This window comes from Rhinopithecus bieti, unplaced genomic scaffold (genome assembly GCF_001698545.2).
Source record: "Rhinopithecus bieti isolate Rb0 unplaced genomic scaffold, ASM169854v2 scaffold_31787, whole genome shotgun sequence".
Taxonomy (NCBI): Eukaryota; Metazoa; Chordata; class Mammalia; order Primates; family Cercopithecidae; genus Rhinopithecus; species Rhinopithecus bieti.
In genome coordinates this window covers 6,021,987-6,041,355 of record NW_016814655.1, presented here as the reverse complement: position 1 = coordinate 6,041,355, position 19,369 = coordinate 6,021,987, and the positions used below count along the sequence as shown (strand labels likewise).

Here is a 19,369-nt window from a genome sequence, read left to right as displayed (position 1 = left end):
AAAAAAAAAAAAAAAAAAAAAAAAAAGTTGGTATCCTCCAAAAGGACTGATGGGCAATTTATGAGCCAAATTCTATGAATCACATAGAAACCATCCAGTATAGCTTTCCCCTAAAATAATCCAAGACAAATGATTTTCTTTTCTTTCAGAAAATTTCTTGCCTTTATCTTATGCGTCTGGTGTTTTGTCACCTTTGTAATCAAAAATTATTTTTATGCCCAAGTGGAATAAGAACTCTAGCCATCAGAAAAAGTGAAAATGAAATTCAGTATAGATCATTGTTTCTTCTTAAGACTTCTGTTTTTCAAGATTTTCTGACTTAATTCCGAATTCCCCAAAGCATCATATAGTTAGCAGTCTAAGAGACCTCACTACTTTTTTTGTGGTTCTCTTAACAGTGCCATTTCATTAGAACTTCTGAAAGATATCTTTCCTTAAATAATTTTCTCTCAGAGTATGTCTCCAGAATGTCACTATAGGAAAGCTACGTAGTAATAAAGGTGACATTAAATATTCTCATTGACAGAAAACATTATAATAGGCATGTGTGTGCTTAGTGGTGTCCTTCCAAATTAATTTTATCAGTTGTTTATCTTGGATCATAAAGAGGAAAACAGTTAAAAATAGAGAACACTTGTAAAAGATAAATATTCATGGGCCAGCTTTCCTTCGAATTTTCATTAAATATATTTGGCTCTCTTTCTTTTTTTCTGTCTTTGAAATTTATTAACACATAGTAAATACAGTGACCTGTATTATACCAAATGCTTCAGAGGTTTTATCATTCTGGCTATTAGGAAGACTGTTTAATTTTTCTCTCAAATTGAATTAAAGGAACAAAAAAACTAGGCAATTTTTAGGCTATGTAGCAAAGAATATTGTTGGCCAGGCAGGGTGGCTCACGCCTGTAATCCCAACAGTTTTGGAGGCCAAGGCAAGAGGATTGTTTGAGCCCAGGAGTTTGAGACCAGGCTGGGCAACATAGTGAGACCTCATCTCTACAAAAAATTAAAAAATTAGCTGGGCCTGGTGGCACATGCCTGTAATCCCAGCTACTCAGGAGGCTGAGGCGGAAGGATGGCATCAGCCTGGGATGTTGAGGCTGCAGTGAGCTATGATCATGCCACTGTACTCCAGCCTGGGCAACAGAGCAAGACCCTGTCTCTTTCTCTGTCTCTCTCTCTCTCTCTCTCACACACACAGACACACATTACTACTTCTCAAATATGTTTTTTAATTCTCACTTATTTCACTACATAGAAAAATAGCAATCTTTTATAACTTACTTCATACTTTGAAAATAAACTCTTTAATAGTACAACAAAGCAAATAAAAATAGAGTTATATGGTACTCAGGGTCCATCATTTTGCTGAGTGCTGGGACCAGCCTTGGGGATACAGCAGGCAACTGTTTACATGGGAGAATTTTGGGGCAGCTGAGAAGATGTCTCTGTCCCTCAGAAAAAAAAAATGTCTTCTCCAAATAACTCCTGAAATTTCAATTAAGGGGATTCATTCCTTTAGCTATAAAGGTTCTGTTCCCTGTTAAAATACATTGTGTTCCCATTTGGATGGTAAATGACAGTAAACCTTCATCAGACATTGGGAGTTTGCTGAGTCCTTTTTTGAAGGCAGAAAAATCAAGAAGTAAGTAGGCAGTTCTTGGCAGATGGATATGAAAATGCCAAAGGTAGAAGGCTCCACAGGTTTGCTTGGGATTGGCACTAAATGGCAAGATCTGTTATGTTAGTTACAAAGAAAAAATGATCATTGAGAAGATGGCTTTTGAGCCTTTGTAAAGGGTAGGTGAAATAACCCAGGATCCAGCACTAATTACCACCTTTTTCCCCTATCTCTTTATCCACAGAAACCCATTCCCGCTCTTTTGAGTATCCTTCAGAGTTCTGACTATATCCCCTTGTCTTTGGGCACATTTATCCTCTTAATCCCATGATACACCCCATGAAATTCCAAGTATTTATACATCCCGTGTCGACTTCCTCCATTATTCCCTTGACTTTCTTGTTGCTGCTTCTATTTTTACATGTTGCCTTTATTCCTGTGTCAGTTGTCCTCCCTTTTTTAAAAAAAATTTTACTCCATCAGTTTCTTATTTGCTTCTTTCAAATTGTCTTACCAAGCCTGATATGTCAATAAAGTCTTTCTGTGTTATACCTTTCCCCATATGCTAGCTTTGAAAGGTTCTTCCATTTCTACTAATCAAAAATAGTAAGTAAATACAGTTTTCTAATAAAGCTTTGTATCTCTTAAGTTTTAACTTGGTCTTTGATGTTGTATTTTATGTCTAGATGGATTTGACAGTCTTCCCCTGGGAATGAACTCTGTAGTTTTTCTCTTTTGAATAATACTGAATATGCTCTCTGCTCAGTAATGGTAACTCTTAAAAGTATAATAAAAGACCACTTGGGAAAAGTCAATTTTCTTAATCAGCAGATCACATTTTATGATAACATTCTGAATTTAATATTTAACATTTATCATGTACTCACATTCTCGTAGGTACTAGGCATTTCACGTAGAAGTAGTCCCTGTTGTCAGAGATCTTCCATCATGAAAGGTTTTGACTTAAAACATAAAGACAGAAGCCAGTTTTCAATGCCTAGCCACCCCTTTCTGTAGCACTTTGATCTGAAGAAATTCAGGTACTTTACCAAGACATAGTAAATGCAGTGAGGTGGAAAACAAGATCAGAAGCTTATATGGGTTCTCTTTCCTTAGAATGTAGAGATAGTATCATTGTATAGGAAGAAAGTCTTGGAGTGCTAGAGATTAAAAGAAGACAGGAATCTCAGGAATGGTGGGCATTGAGAAACAAGTAGTTAAGAATGTGGGTGGGCTGAGGAATCAGACTTAAATAAATCTTCACATTCAAAATCTATTATTTGCCTGCAAAGTGTTTGTAGAATAATATTGTACAGAGAAATGTACCATTAATCCGGAATTCCTTCATAACACATCTTGTTTCCCCTTTTGTTTATGCTGGTGTATCATGTTTCATTAATCCCCATCTTTGTAAGTATTATTTTCACTTCTCTTTTTCAGATTTTCTTTTCTGTATTAATACAGAAGTTAGAGGCAGCTACCTTCCTGATAGGAAATTTTGTCAACTAATTTTCAAGGTGTATAATAGGGAGAGGGCAGGGGAGAAACACTCCTGGAGACACCAAACAATTAATTATATTGTAATGGAGCTATAGAGGGAGGAGTGGATGACTGGCCCAGAGAAAACATGATTTCTCTGGTGCCAGGATTACACTCAGAGGCATTTCTGCCTATCTCCACTTTGCAAGGCACAGTGCCAGTGAGAACAGCAGTTAGTACACCCATAGTGGGGTTTACTAGCTTCCACACCGTGTTTGGTGGGTTCTTAACTTCAGGATGAGGAATTAAATTTTTTACCCAGCAGGAAGTGATTGCCATTTACTGATTTTTTTTTTGTAGCAAAGATCTAGCTTGGGATACGAGTATTCCAGAGATGTGCTGTCATAAGGAAGGAGATACTAACAAATGTTGCTCACTGGAATCAGGGAAGGCGGTTAAGTACATGTATGTATATACACAGCCAGGAACACACCTGTGAAAGTCAGTTTCATGCCTTAGACTTGATAGCACAGTGCTCTTAGGCATTTCTTTTTTTCTTCTTCCCTAGCTGCTGCTGGACACACCTGTGATCCTTTTGTTTTCTGTTGAAATGAACTGAATTGCTCCTTTCAAAGCATAGTTGCACTGATTAGCAGCAGCCTGGATGACTGAGCAGCCACCTTACCCACACAGATAAAGACCTAGAAAAAGTGATCTCCATGCCAGAGGCATTGCTGCTGTATACAGTGCTGGGGACCACTACACAGTAAAAGAAAAAAAAAAAAAAATTATAGGGTGTGTGCTAGTTCAAAGGTAATACTTACCATTACTAACAAAATTTCCAAAAGATGAGGCCAGTGAATCTAAGCAGTAGTCTTAATAGACCAATAGATGAATTCTGATTATACATATTCCATTTGTTTACTGATATTATAATATTCCCAAAGGCTTGGTACTCCGATGTTCTACACTGGAAATAATGATGTTTTACCCAAAAGCAAATCAGTGTTGGTCAGATTCCTTAGAGCCCAGAAGGTTGCTCTTTGACATGGGACTCCTGAAATCAGGCTTACCTTTGCTCCTCCCTAGGCAGCTATGGAGAGTATATGGAATAGTAACTGTGAAAACACTTTGAAAATATATGAAGCTCCTTATAAATATATAATGTCGGCCGGGTGTGATGTTTCACGCTTGTAATTCCAGCACTTTGGGAGGACGAGCAGGCAGGTCATTTGAGGCCAGGAGTTTGAAACCAGCCTGACCAACATGGTGAAACCCCATCTCTACTAAAATACAAAAATTAGCCAGCGTGGTGGCAGATGCCTGTAATCGCAGCTGCTCAGGAGGCTGAGGCAGGAGAATCACTTGAACCCAGGAGGAGGAGGTTGCAGTGAGCCAACTCACGCCGCTGCACTCCAGCCTGGGCAACAGAGCAAGACTCTGTCTCAAAATATATATGTATATAAATATATAATGTCATGATTTTCATTGGGAAATATTTGTTTTTTTTTTAGGGGACAGTATTTATTCAAAAACAAACCTCCTGATGGGAATGCTCCTCCCAACTCTTTTTATAGAGCACTTTATCCTAAAATTATACAAGACATTGAGGTAAGAATCTATGTATTTTGGGGTATTTACCCAGTGGCACAGAATTATCAGCATTCTTCAGTCACAATATGGTTACAGCAAGCCCATTAAGGTTTATTGACATGAGTTGCAAATCAATCTCTTAGCTGGCTGTGGTGGCTCACGCCTGTAATCCCAGCACTTTTGGAAGCTGAGGTCAGGAGTTTGAGACCAGCCTGGCTAACATGGTGAGACCCCTTTCTCTACTAAAAATATAAAAATTAGCCAGGCATGGTGGCACACGCCTGTAATTCCAGCTACTCAGGAGCCTGAGGTAGAAGAATTGCTTGAACCTGGGAGGCACGAGTTGCAGTGAGCCGAGATCGTGCCACTGCACTCCAGCCTGAACGACAGAGTGAGACTCCATCAAAAAAAAAAAGAAAAAAGAAAAAATCAGTCTCTTTACAGGCAAGTAGGGTAGGTAAAATAAATTGCTAGGCAAAATTTTAAAGCTTTAAAAAATTGTTTACTAATAGATATGTAGATGAGAGAGATAAAGAGATTGATCCCTTCATACAATAGCAGTGTGACTGGTAAACTTGTCCTCAAATATCTTCTGAATTGAACCTCCACAGAAGTTCATCAGTAGCAATGGCCATCACATATGTAAGAGCACTGAGTGTATAACCTCACATAGTTCATAGCTTTTCTCCTCTTGATGAGTAGTCTCTTCCCACCAGATTTATTATTTAATTGAACAAATTATAGGCAGGGGAGTTCTAGGAAACAAACTTTAATTACCTTGCAAAAGGGAAAATATTTTATAAATGTAGATAGTAGCCTTTTAAAGACATTTTTAAGTTTTCCCTAAGTTGTGTATATCCCATAGAGTAAAGCATTGAGCCTTTGATTGTCATTAAAGCCCAAAAAGAGTTTGATTCTAGGCGTTTCCTAACACTGCCACTTTCCCATTCCTTCTTCTCAGACAATAGAATCTAATTGGAGATGTGGAAGACATAGTTTACAGAGAATTCACTGCCGAAGTGAAACAAGCAAAGGAGTTTACTGTTTACAGTATGATGATCAGAAAATAGTAAGCGGCCTTCGAGACAACACAATCAAGGTGAGGTCTGTTCAGTTGTAGGAAGGTAGCGGAGGGAGCGAGGCTGACCACATTCATAGCACAGTCCAAAGCATAAACTCTAAGCATTATTTCTAGAAAGTAAGTGAAGATTTTAGATTGTTTCCAGTTCCAAAGCCAAAATCATTTCCTTAAAGGACAGACATCTGCTTCCCCCCAGAATACTATACAAATGGGTAGTCCTAGGGTTAAATTCTCTTCCTGAAATGCACTGAAATGGGTTATTACTCTTTTGGCCCTCACATAATTATAGACTACCCTGTCCCTTAATGAAAAGGATAAAAGCTTGCGTAGTACTGAAGCTATATATATGTATATGTGGGTGTGTGTGTGTGCGCTTAGCTATACCTATAGGGACGAATGCTTTCCACACTACTCTGGGCTTTGATTATTTTGGGGGATCAAACACATAATAGGACCAACAAGTCTCCACAGCATCCCATCATCACATTGATCAAAAGGATCTTATTTGCCATCCTAGATCTGGGATAAAAACACATTGGAATGCAAGCGAATTCTCACAGGCCATACGGGTTCTGTCCTCTGTCTCCAGTATGATGAGAGAGTGATCATAACTGGATCATCGGATTCCACGGTCAGGTAGAAAATTTCAAATGCTCTTTTGAACTCTGAAACATCAGCTCTACTCTGTTCTTTGTCATAGATAGTAATTTTGTATATATCGGCACAGTTCTGAAACTAAAGAAGAATAAACCACCAGGTCCCCATCATTTCTGTCAGTCTAGAACTAGAAAACTTGATTTAGGGATGCTTGAGGTAAGTTTACATTTTCGCACATTTAAGAAACTACACATTCTGTATTAATTTGGAGGATCATCTATTACAGAAACTTTTCTTATCCTTATGGTAAACTTTGCATTCCTTACAAAAGCCATCTCATGAGGGAATGACATGAATGCAATGAAGCCTTCCTTTCAGGTAGTTTTAACTGTAGTGCAGGTCTGTATTATCTCCTTTGAAACATGTACAGGTGAGCTGTGCTCTCTTTGCCAGCCCCTCCCCTGCCATCCCTGCAGTTTTTAATTGCGAGCTTCACTCAGGGAGGGGCCCTCAATTTCCAGAGGCATTAGTGATTTGATGACATAGCCATTATACTGCTGGAGTCTGGGATAGCTTGAGTTCTGGGTACCAGCAGCACTGCTGGGAACCTCTGTTAGGAATTTTGCCTTAAGCTAAAGGATTTAGCAAACATAATGCTTCAAAAGTAACTTTAAAAAAAAATAGACCTAGGAAAAAAGCAGTTAACTGCATTGTTAGATACTCTAAAGTTAAATGTTTACCTTTCCAAGTTACCCTCTGTGAATAGAAAAGACTGTTCCTGTTTTTTGTCTTTTGACTTAAAGGCATAGCAAACTCGTCCTTGTAGTTACTGACATTTAACATTTATTGGTGCTTGTGGAGCGAGTGCCCCACAGAATCTGAAACACTGTAGATGCTAACATCATTTATAAAGAAAAAATGATATTCTATAAAAGGGGCTAAACTGGAAAAAGGAAATAACATGTTATAAAACCCAAAGTAAATAAACAAAAATAGAATAATCAAAATATATCATCACACAAAATTCTCAAGCTATCCCAGGACCCCACACTCTGCTGTGAAGCCCATATTTACAATGCAGGGGCTGTTTTAAACCTCTGCCTACTTCAAAACACAGAAATGGGGGCTTAGAATTAGAGTTGTGGTTATCTTGGCCTTTGACCTTTATGATAAAACCTGAGATCCAGGGTAATCAAACTCAAATTCACATTACTAAGTATGTGACAGAAGCATCTTAGCCTGTGTCATTTCTGGCTCCTGAGGGCTATCATTGGGATGGGCACTAATGCTACTGTTATTAATCAGATTCCCCATTTAAAATGTATCTTACTAATGGTATCCAATTGAATGTCAGAAGTTTTACAGTCTGGGCCAAATTATTAGGTAACAGTGGCTGCCACCTCATCCTTGCCCTCCATAACGTGCCCGTATTTCAAGCAGTATGTCTTAAGGACACACTGGCAGCATCCCATTCCCTTCCTTCTCCCACTCTCCCGGTCTGGCACTCTCTCTAAATATAAGGGGTGGAAGGGCGCATGATGGTCAAATATAGGTAACAGATTGTAGCTTGAATACCATCTAAATCTCATCTGTCGCTTCCAGAGTGTGGGATGTAAATACAGGTGAAATGCTAAACACGTTGATTCACCATTGTGAAGCAGTTCTGCACTTGCGTTTCAATAATGGCATGATGGTGACCTGCTCCAAAGATCGTTCCATTGCTGTATGGGATATGGCCTCCCCAACTGACATTACCCTCCGGAGGGTGCTGGTCGGACACCGAGCTGCTGTCAATGTTGTAGACTTTGATGACAAGTACATCGTTTCTGCATCTGGGGATAGAACTATAAAGGTAATATGGCATTTTTCAGTAAGTTTCCAACTTAGAATCGGGGAATTCATATGAAAATTTGATCAAGGGCAATTTCATATTTAAACATTGGTGCAGAAAAATGTAATATTTAATTCAGAGACTATTCTACAAGTGAAAAGGTAATAAGTGAGACGTTGTGTGACAATTTGGCCGAGGTATTTTATTCCTATAAATAATCGTGAGTGTGAGAAGAGACTAACCCTAGAAGAGTAAATCAATTTGAGGAATTCTCATGTGATAACAGCCAACTGCAAATTAGCCTCTGTTACCATGAATTTAAATTGTCCTTTGTTTTATTTGTTTGAGAAGTTGACTTCCCTCTAATGGTTCAGTCCTGTTTTCTGCTTCCCTAAGACTCCAGTTGCCATAGATTTTATCAGTAAAAGCACCAAATCAACTGCTCAATGCCATTTTCTTTTTCAGGTATGGAACACAAGTACTTGTGAATTTGTAAGGACCTTAAATGGACACAAACGAGGCATTGCCTGTTTGCAGTACAGGGACAGGCTGGTAGTAAGTGGCTCATCTGACAACACTATCAGGTGAGCACCTAGTACCTTGTATCATAAGGGATCGATATTATGCTCCCATTCATTACTAATGCACAGATCATACAAGTCTGTAATTTTGTTATGTTTATAATCAACTGTGTTTCCTTTCTGTAGCTTCTAACAGGTTACAAGTTTGCCCCAAGCAGAGAAGCAGCACAGCAAAGCCTTTTGTTGGCCTTCTTTTTAAATTTCTCCTGTCTACAGTTGAAAAGTGCTGATAAACAGCTAAAAGCCTTTTCTTTGCCATTGTTTTCAAGAAATGAAAAGATTTGTTTCCTTACTAGAAATTATGTAATTTTTGTCTTAGCATTACATAATTGGCCAGAGAGTTACCTGTATTTGAAATTATGAAGGTTTCACAGTTGGAAGCCCTTTTTGGGGTTTTCCCTTCACAAAGATGAATGACATAGACATGATTAGAATTTGGAAGATTTATCCATCATCACCCTTCAGTGAAGTACTAAAAGGATGAAAAGGCCATTAAAAAAACAACAGAGCTACTGTTTGTTATATCTAAGGAAATGATTCCTAGAAATCACTTGAATTGCTCTGAAAACATACAGTTTTTTTAATTAATACACAAAAGTTTTTGAGATTTGCATTTCCATTCTCTGAGAAGAACTGTCCTGGACAGTGGTGAAAGAAGTGTCCACCATGGCAGAGGGGGAGGTGTTTTGTGAGAACAGGACATCACTGATAATCTGTATCTCATTCAGTTTGATGACTTCAGGAAACTACTTTCTTAGCTCGGTCATTTCCTTCTCAGGCAGCTGTGTACGTTGAATTCGTTTTATGCCTGGAAGAACCTGTTTACAGAATTATATAAAGCACTGTGCTTTGAAAATACATTTTATGTTTGAACTTAAACCTACATTTTTCTGTGTGAGTTATATAGCAGAAAGGAAATAAATTACATTGAAAGCAGTACATATCTGTGTGGGTGGTGATTAATTTTATTTTGTGAATTTTTAGAAGGCATATAAAGTGTATTATAACATTTCAGGCTTAGAAAAGAATATGTGAAAATTCACTTGACTCAATTTTCTCTTCCAGATTATGGGACATAGAATGTGGTGCATGTTTACGAGTGTTAGAAGGCCATGAGGAATTGGTGCGTTGTATTCGATTTGATAACAAGAGGATAGTCAGTGGGGCCTATGATGGGTGAGTGTGCTAACAGAGTGTAAAAAGAGAAAATCTACATCTTAATCCTTCCTTATGTTTATGGTGTTAAACATTACCATTCCTTGTTTCTAAAAGCTTATAGATTTTACACAAAGTGATACCATATTTCTTTAATCTGTATATTTACCTCTCCTTGGTTTAGTGTCCTGAAATATTCTTTCCAGTCATTTTATTATACTTGTTTGCACATGGTTGCCATTCATATTTTGGTTATTTGGTTATGTATTTGACTGTTTTGCCCTGTAAAGCAAAACAAGAAAAACGCAGTGTTAACAGGCTACCCATGTAAAATGGTAACCTGTTAACAAAACAGAAACACTAGAGGGCAGTATTTGGGGACTTAGTGTGGTAAGATCTCGAATTTTGATCTCTTGGATTTTTTATCTCTTTTAGTAATTTTTAAAAGTACAGTTCTCTTGTCATCACTTGTCATCCTAGCATTTCATTTATGAGTTTAGTCATCTTTATTTTCTTCTAATTTCTAGTGGTTTATGGAATCCATTAATGTGAATGGACCCCACGTCCACCAATCCTAAACACAGAGTAAATTCAAACAAAAGTAGGCTGGGCACAGTGGCTTGTGCATGTAATCCCAACACTTTGGGAGACTGAGACAGGCGGATCACTTGAGGTCAGGAGTTCAAGACCAGTCTGGCCAACATGGCAAAACCCAGTCTCTACTAAAAGTACAAAAATTAGCCAAGTGTGGTTGCAGGCGCCTGTAATCTCAGCTACTCAGGAGACTGAGGCAGGAGAATTGCTTGAACCAGGGAGGCAGAGGTTGCAGTGAACCAAGATTGCACCACTGCACTCCAGCCTGGGCGATAGAGCAAGACTCCGTCTCAAAAAAAAAAAGAGTTATTCACCTACGAAGGACTCCTTATCGTTTCTTTTTGTCAAACTGCCTGATTTTGGGGGTGAAGGGTAGAAGGCTACAGTTCAAATATTGGCAACTTTTTAAATATCAGAAACTGACAACATTATTTTAGTTCATGAGCTAACTATACTGATAAATGAATTAGCCAATGCAAGCAGCAAGAACCTGCTCACTTCTTCTGCTTTGGGTCAGCCATCACTGTTACAACCTTGGGAAATTGTTCAGAGTGTGGTGACATGTTCCAGCTTGGTCAAGACAATATTTTCTTACTGCCCTGGCTTTGATCTGTACCTACCTGTCTTGAAATTTTTCTGTTATGTACCTTGAGGAAACATGGCCTATAAAAGATTTTTGGAAGAGCTACACTTACTTAAATCAAAAGATGAGGGCTTACTTATATAAACTCCATTGCTCTTACATGGACCCCAGTCCCTCAGTACATGTGATCTGGACCACTCTTAGAAGTGACCAGGAAGAGGATGCCTCAGAGTTGTAGATTTCTAGGTCTATGTAATATCATTAAGAGGTCTAATGTACAAGATCTCCTCTTGATCCCAAAGTGTGGTTTAACTTTACTATTAAATGTCTTCAGTTTGGTTAAAGCTAGCCTGTTTCTCATTTGTAGGTTAATCACGTACATTTCAACTATACTCACCATCCATATTTATTGCCATGAATTTCTGCTGTTCTTCCCTGTGTTCTCTTACTTTTGCTTTTAACTAGCATTTTTGTCCCCTTTTTGATCTTTAGAAAAATTAAAGTGTGGGATCTTGTGGCTGCTTTGGACCCCCGTGCTCCTGCAGGGACACTCTGTCTACGGACCCTTGTGGTAAGAGCCTTACTATTTAGAGAGCATTGGAGAGCAGGTGGGGGAAGAAATTAAACATTGATGTGCTGTGGAATATGGATTTGAATTTAATAGTTACAACCTCACAAAACCTACAACTAAGTGGTAAGGCAACCAGTACATGACAATAAAATATGTTTATATAATTCCTTTCATCCAAAAATGCTTTAGAGACTATATATGGAGAGAAATGTGGCAGCTGTTTAACAGCTGCACAGCAACTCTATACAACAGTTTAGTGCAGGAAGTGAATAAGAATTCTGTATCCACCAGAAACAGCAGGGGGTACTAAGGGAGAGAGAGTATAATTATTCAAATTGGAACCTGTCCAAAATCTGAGGACCTGTACACCTGTGCCTTCAAAAAGTACCCTGGGGGCTGGGTGCGGTGGCTCGTGTCTGTTATCCCAGCACTTTGGGAGGTCAAAGCGGATGGATCACCTGAGGTCAGGAGTTCAAGACCAGCTTGACCAACATGGTGAAACCCTATCTCTACTAAAAATAAAAACAAATTAGCCGAGCATGGTGGTGGGCGCCTGTAATCCCAGCTACTCGGGAGGCTAAGGCAAGAGAATCGCTTGAACCTGAGAGGCGGAGGTTGCAGTGAGCCAAGATCACGCTTGCACTCCAGCCTGGACAACAAGAGTGAAACTCGATCTTAAAAAAAAAAAAAAAAGTGCTCTGGGAATCTGCTTGAACCCGCCCCCCCCCCCCTCCGTCAGCCCCTTAGTTCTGCAGCCTATTCATGAGCTAGTGCCTCCAGCAACTTGAACCCATCTTTTTTATTCCCCATATACCCACTTTTGACATTTGGGGAAAAAAGTGATTCAGAAGGAGAAATATCACTTTCAGAAGCACTAAATTCTTTATCATGTTGTTAGCTAGGGGCCCGGATTGATAAATACTACTTCCATTAGAAAATTAGTTGGAGCAGCCGGGCGCGGTGGCTCAAGCCTGTAATCCCAGCACTTTGGGAGGCTGAGACGGGCGGATCACGAGGTCAGGAGATCGAGACCATCCTGGCTAACACTGTGAAACCCCGTCTCTACTAAAATACAAAAAAAACTAGCCGGGCGAGGTGGCGGGCGCCTGTAGTCCCAGCTACTCCGGAGGCTGAGGCAGGAGAATGGTGTAAACCCGGGAGGCAGAGCCTGCAGTGAGCTGAGATCTGGCCACTGCACTCCAACGCAGCCGACAGAGCAAGACTCCGTCTCAAAAAAAAAAAAAAAAAAAAAAAAAAAAAATTAGTTGGAGCAACAGGGTGGACAGAATCTTTTGCAGCACTCGGAGAAAAGATGAGAGCAAGCATTTGAAACCCAGTGTACTAAATCCTGACTGTCAACATTTAGGCATTCTTGGCTCTCGAGAAGAGAAAGAGGTTATATTTCTTGTCTTCCTTGTTGGATTTATGTGTGTATGTGTAACACAGGGTCTTCCTCTGTCACCCAGGCTATAGTGAAGTGGCACAATCATAGCTCACTGCAACCTCCAACTCCTGGACTGAAGCAGTACTCTTGCCTTAGCCCTCAGGTATAGCTGGCATTACAGGCTCTAGCCACAGCACCGTTTTAATTTTTGTGGAGACAGGGTCTCACTATGTTGCCCAGGCTGGTCTTAAACACCTGGCCTCAAGCGATCCTCCTGCCTTAGCCTCCCAAAGTGCTGAGATTACAAGTGTGAGCCGCTATGCCCCGCCCATTGTGGTATTTAAAGCACATTCTTACCATACCAAACATGCTTTACCTACATGTTTCACACATATCTTTTTAAATGTATACTTTTCCTTTTTAAGAAAGTTTTCTTTTAAGAGAACCTCTCTCTTAAAAAATGACTGTGCTTTAAATACAACAAGGGGCAGGGCACAGTTGCCCAGGCTAGAGTGCAGTGGCTATTCACAGGCATGAACATAGCTCACTGTAGCCTCAAACTGCTGAACCCAAGTGATCCTTCTGCTTCTGCCTCCCTGTGCCAGGCCTAAAATGTGTATTTTCTTTCATTTATAATTAATCTAAGTCTGGTTTTTAGGCACAATTTATATGCAGCAAAATTCACTCTTTAAGACATTTTTCTATTAATTTTGCAGTTGTGTAACCGTCACCACATCAACATGTACAACATTTCCATCATCCTCAAGAGTTCTTTATGCCCCTTCATATCAATTTACTCCCCTTACCCATTAGCAACTGTTATTGACTATTCATCTGATTTTTATCCCTATAGTTTGCTGTCTCATGAACATCTAATAAATCATGGAGCATGTAGCCTTTTGTGTTTGGCTTTTTTTAAGTTCATTGGAGATTCATCCATGTGGTTGTATGTATAAATACTTTGTTGCTTTTTATTGCTGAGTAGTATTCCACTGTATGAATTAGCCAGTTTGTTTATTCATTCACCAATATAAGGACATTTGGAATGTTTCCAGTTTTTGTTGATTCTTAGTAAAGCCACTGAAAACATTTCCATATAGTCTTTTCTATGTCCATACTGTTTTTATTTATCTTGGGTAGATATAGGAGTATGATTTCTGGATTTTATGAAAGTGTATTCTTAAAATTTAAAAGAAACTGCCAAGCTATTTCCCAAAGTGGCGTGGGATTTTGCAAATTGAGACCAGTCTGGGCAACATAGCAATACCTCATCCTTATTTATTTTAAAAAATTTTGCCGGGCGCGGTGGCTCAAGCCTGTAATTCCAGCACTTTGGGAGGCCGAGACGGGCGGATCACGAGGTCAGGAGATCGAGACCATCCTGGCTAACATGGTGAAACCCCGTCTCTACTAAAATACAAAAAACTAGCCGGGCGACCTGGCGGGCGCCTGTAGTCCCAGCTACTCGGGAGGCTGAGGCAGGAGAATGGCGTGAACCCGGGAGGCGGAGCTTGCAGTGAGCTGAGATCCGGCCACTGCACTCCAGCCTGGGCGACAGAGCGAGACTCCGTCTCAAAAAAAAAAAAAAATTTTTTTAATTTAAGCATTTTACATTTTCACCAACAATGTATAAGAGTTCAATTTTTCTATATCCTTGCCAGCACTTGGTATTGTCAGTATTTTTTTAAATTAGACCCATTTGTGGGGGTGTGTAGCGATATATCATTGTTAGCTTAATTTGTCTTTCTATTGTAGCTAATAATACTGAACATCTTTTTGTGAATGCTTATCTTCTTTTGTGACCATTCAGATCTTGCAACCATTTTATTTATTGAGTTGTTTATTAAAATAGATTTATATAGGTATAATGGACATATTATAAATGGACATACTGAAAGTGTACAACTTGGACAGGCATAGTTGGTCATGCCTGTAATCTCAGCCCTTTGTGGGGCTGAGGCAGGCAGATCGCTTGAGCTCAGGAGTTAAAGAGCAGCCTGGGCAGCATGTTGAGACCTCATCTCTATAAAAACGAAACAAAAAATTAGCCAGGCATGGTGGCAAGCACCTGTACTCCCAGCTACTTGGGAGGCTGAGGTGGGAGGATTGCTTGAGCCAGTGTACTCCAGCCTGGGCAACAGAGTGAGACCCTGTCTCAAAAAAAAAAAGGAAGTGTACAAGTTAATAAATTCTGACATATGTATATACCAGTGAAACCACAAATAATGAAGATACGCTCATGCCCCTTGGTTAGTCCCTCCTTCCTTTTCCATCAGAGCCCATCCCACCTCCCCCTGCCCCAATCTCCAGGCAACCATGGATCTGCTTTCTGTCACTGTTGATTAGTTTGCACTGTTGATTAGGTTGTATAAAAATGGAATCATATATTAAATACTTTTTTGCCTGTCTCTTTTCATTAAGCACTTTCTTTTTTTTTTGAGACAGAGTCTCACTCTGTCGCCAGGCTGAAGTGCCGTGGTATGATCTCGGCTTACTGCAACCTCTGCCTCCTGGGTTCAAGCGATTCTCCTGCCTCAGCCTCCCGAGTAGCTGGGACTACAGGTGTGTGCCACCACACCCAGCTAATTTTTGTGTTTTTTTAGTAGAGACGGGGTTTCACCATGTTGGCCAAGATGATCTCAATCTCTTGACTTCGTGATATGCCCACCTCAGTCTCCCAAAATGCTGGGATTACAGGCGTGAGCCACCATGCCCAGCCTCTTAAGTACAATTATTTTTGAGATTCACCCATGTTGTTGATGTATATCCATATTTCATTTCCTTTGAAAATTTGCTGAGTAGTATTCTATTGTATGATTATACCCATTCACTGATTGTTTCTCATTTTTGGCTGTTAACAAAGTTTCTATAAACATCTATGTAGAAGTCTTGGGATGCATGTATGCTTTTTGCTTTTATTTCTCTGAGGTAAATACCTAGGAGCAGATGACTAGGTCATATGGTATAAGTGTGTGTTTAAAATTTTTTTAGAAACTGCCAAACTGTTTTTCAAAGTGGTTTACCATTTTACATTATAGTATAGCAGTGTATGAGAGTTCCAGTTACTCCACATTCTTGCCAGTACTGAGCACAGTCTTTAGTTTAGTCATTCTCATTGTGGTTTAATTCATGTATCTCTAATGATTAATAAAGTCGAACATCTGTTCTTGCCATCTGTATGTCTACTTTGGTGAAGTGTGTTCAAATCTATTCCCATTTTTTAATTGAGTGGTTATTGAGTTTTGAGATTCTCTTATGTGTTCTAAGTTACAAATGCTTTATCAGATGTCATTCACAAATATTTTCTTCACATTCATAATTTGTTTCTTTGTTTTCTTAAAAGCGTCTTTCAAAAAGCAGTTCTTAATTTTAAGTTCACTGTATTGACTTTTTCTATTATGGCGTATGTTACTTGCTATTGTATCTCAAAAAAACCTTTGACTAATCCACAGTCACAAGGATTTTTCCCTGTGTTTTCTTCTCTAAGTTTTATAGTTTTCAGTTTATATGTTCGTCTATGATCCATTTTGAGTTAATCTCTGCATATGGTACAAGGTATAGATCAAAGGGTTGGGCTTTTTTACACATGAATATCCAGTTGTTCCAGCACCATTTATTCAAAAGACTGTCCTTTCGAAATGCTTTTGCAGCTTTGTCAAAAATGAATTGACCATATATGTGTGACTCTACTTTGGGAATCTGTTCTGTTCCATTGATTTTTGTCTGTCTTTATTCCAGTATAATTTTATTTTGATTACTGCAGCTTTTTACCGACTCTTGAAGTCAAGTAATACGAGTCTTTCAGCTTTGTCTTTTCAAAGGTTTTGGGGCCTTTGATTTTCATGTTAATTTTAAAATCAGTTTGCTAATTTCAACCAAAAAAAAGTCTGCTGGGAATGTTTTTTAATTTTTTAATAAAGTAGGTATGGGTTCTCAGTGTGTTGCCCAGACTGATCTCAAACTCCTGGCCTCAAGTAGTACTCCTACCTCAGACTCCCAAAGTGCTTGGATTATAGGCCTGAGCCACTCCACCTGCTGGGATTTTTGTTGGACTTGTTTTGACTCTAGATCCGTTTGGAGAACATTGACTTTTGAACAATATTGAGTCTTTATCTCTCCATTTGTTTAGGTCTTTTTAAATTTCTCAGCCACATTGTAGCTTTCAGTGTAAAGGTTTTGCACATCTTTTGTCACATTTATCCCTAAATATTTTGTATTTTTAATGCTATTGGAAAAGGTATTTTTAAACCTTGGTTTCTGATTGTTCATTGCAAATACATAGAAATATACTTTTACTTATTTCCCAATCTGTGTATCTTTTATTTTTCTCTCTCTCTCTTTTTTTTTTTTTTTTAATTGCACTGGCTAAGACCTCCAGTACAATGTTGAAAACAATTGGTAAGAGTGAATGTCACTTTCTTGTTCATGATCTTAGGCGAAAGGCATTCAGTCTTTCACCATTTCACATATATGTATATATAGATGTATGTCAGCTATAGGTTTTTCATAATGACCCCATTATCAGGGGAATAGGCAGTTCTCTTCTGTTCCTAGATTGCTGAGAGTTTTTGTGAGGAATGCATGTTGGATTTTGTGAAATGCTTTATCTGATCCATTGAGATAATCATATGGTTTTTCACTTTTATTCTGTTAATTGGTATATTGCATTGAATTTTTTAAGCTTTAAATCCTTTGCATTGCTGGTGTAAACCCCACTTGTTCATGAGGTATAATCCTTTTTATGTGTTGTTGGATTCACTTTGCTAATATCTTTTTAAGGATTTTTGTGTGTGTGTGTGTATCTGTGTTTGTAAGGGATATTGATTTGTTGCTTTATTTTCTGTGTCTCTGGTTGACTGTCATGATAATGTTGGCTTTATAAAATAATTTTTGAAGTGTTCCCTCATCCATTTTCTAAGAGTTTGCATACGTGATATTATGCTTCTTTAAATGCTTGATAGAATTCACTAGTGAAGCATCTAGACCTGGAATTTTCTTTGTGGAAAGTTTTAATGACAACTTCAGTTTCTTTAATAAATACAGCACTCTTCAGATTTAATATTTCTTCTGAAGTCAACTTTAATAATTTGTCTTCCAAGAAGTTTGGCCATTTTATCTAAATTATCAAATTTATTGAAATAAAGTTATTCATCATATTCCCTTATTATCCTTTTAATGTCTGTGGGAGCACAGTCATGTTTCCTTTTTCGGTTTCATTGATTTTGTTTTTCTTTTTCTAGCTTCTTAAGGTAGAAACTAAGGTCATTGACTTTGAAACTTTTTTTTTTTAAATATAATCAGTCGAAGCTATAAATGTTATTAGAAGTAATTCTAATCACTATTTTAGCTACATCCCAAAAAATGTCAATTAAGTTGGTTTATAATATTCAGGACTTCTGTATCCTTAGTGATTTTTCTATTTGTCCTTACCAATTATTGAGAGGAATTTTTATGTCTCCCTGAATTTGTCTATTTCTTCTTACAGTTGTGACAGCCTTTGCTTCATGGTTTTTGTTTGTTTGAGACAAGGTATCACTATGTCACCCAGGCTGGAGTGCAGTGGCACACCTATGACTCACTGCAGCCTCAACCTCCCAGGTTCTATCAATCCACCCGCCTCAGCCTCCTGAGTAGCTGGGACCACAGGCGAGTGCCACCACGTCTGGCTAATTTTTTTGTATTTTTTTGTAGAGATGGAGTTTTGCCACGTTGCCCAGGCTGGTCTGCAACTGCTGGGCTCAACCTCAACAAAGTACTGGGATCATAGGCATGAGCCATGGCACCTGGCCTGATTCATGGTTTGTTGTTGTTGTTGTTGTTGTTTTTGAGATGAAGTTTCTCTCTTATCATCCAGGCTGGAGTGCAGTGGCATGATCTCGGCTTACTGCAACCTCCACCTCCTGGGTTCAAGCGATTCTCCTGCCTCATCCTCTCAAGTAGCTGGGATTACAGGTGCCTACCACCACACCCGGCTAATTTTTTGTGTTTTTAATAGAGATGGGATTTCACCGTGTTAGCCAGGATGGTCTTCATCTCCTGACCTTGTGATCCGCCCGCCTCAGCCTCCCAAAGTGCTGGGATTACAGACATGAGCCACCAACTTCTGGTCTTTTAAAGAAATTTTTTAATGGAAAAAAGAGAGTTTATTTTTACCCACATGTTTACCTTTTCTATTGCCTCCCATTCCTTTGTATAAATTCTATTTCCATCTGATATCATTTTCCTTCTGCTTAAAGAACTTACTTTAACATTTCATATATGCAGGTACACTGGTGACAAATACTTTCACTTATTGTT

General features: G+C 38.8%; 1 protein-coding gene across 8 annotated transcripts in view; it reads left to right on the top strand.

Moving 5' to 3' along the window:
- The window catches only part of BTRC (beta-transducin repeat containing E3 ubiquitin protein ligase), a 219,764-nt gene that overhangs the window by 186,550 nt on the left and 13,845 nt on the right, over window positions 1-19,369 (top strand). For 3 of the 8 annotated variants that reach the window (XM_017851814.1, XM_017851812.1, XM_017851808.1), the window contains 7 exons: window positions 4,617-4,713; window positions 5,657-5,794; window positions 6,294-6,412; window positions 7,976-8,225; window positions 8,670-8,788; window positions 9,851-9,961; window positions 11,610-11,688. In XM_017851814.1, coding sequence (XP_017707303.1) covers window positions 4,617-4,713; window positions 5,657-5,794; window positions 6,294-6,412; window positions 7,976-8,225; window positions 8,670-8,788; window positions 9,851-9,961; window positions 11,610-11,688 — 913 coding nt within the window. Of the gene's footprint in view, window positions 1-4,616; window positions 4,714-5,656; window positions 5,795-6,293; window positions 6,413-7,975; window positions 8,226-8,669; window positions 8,789-9,850; window positions 9,962-11,609; window positions 11,689-13,788; window positions 14,273-19,369 lie in introns of those variants that run through there. The other 5 variants (XM_017851811.1, XM_017851813.1, XM_017851807.1 and 2 more) reach the window with 4 other exon arrangements.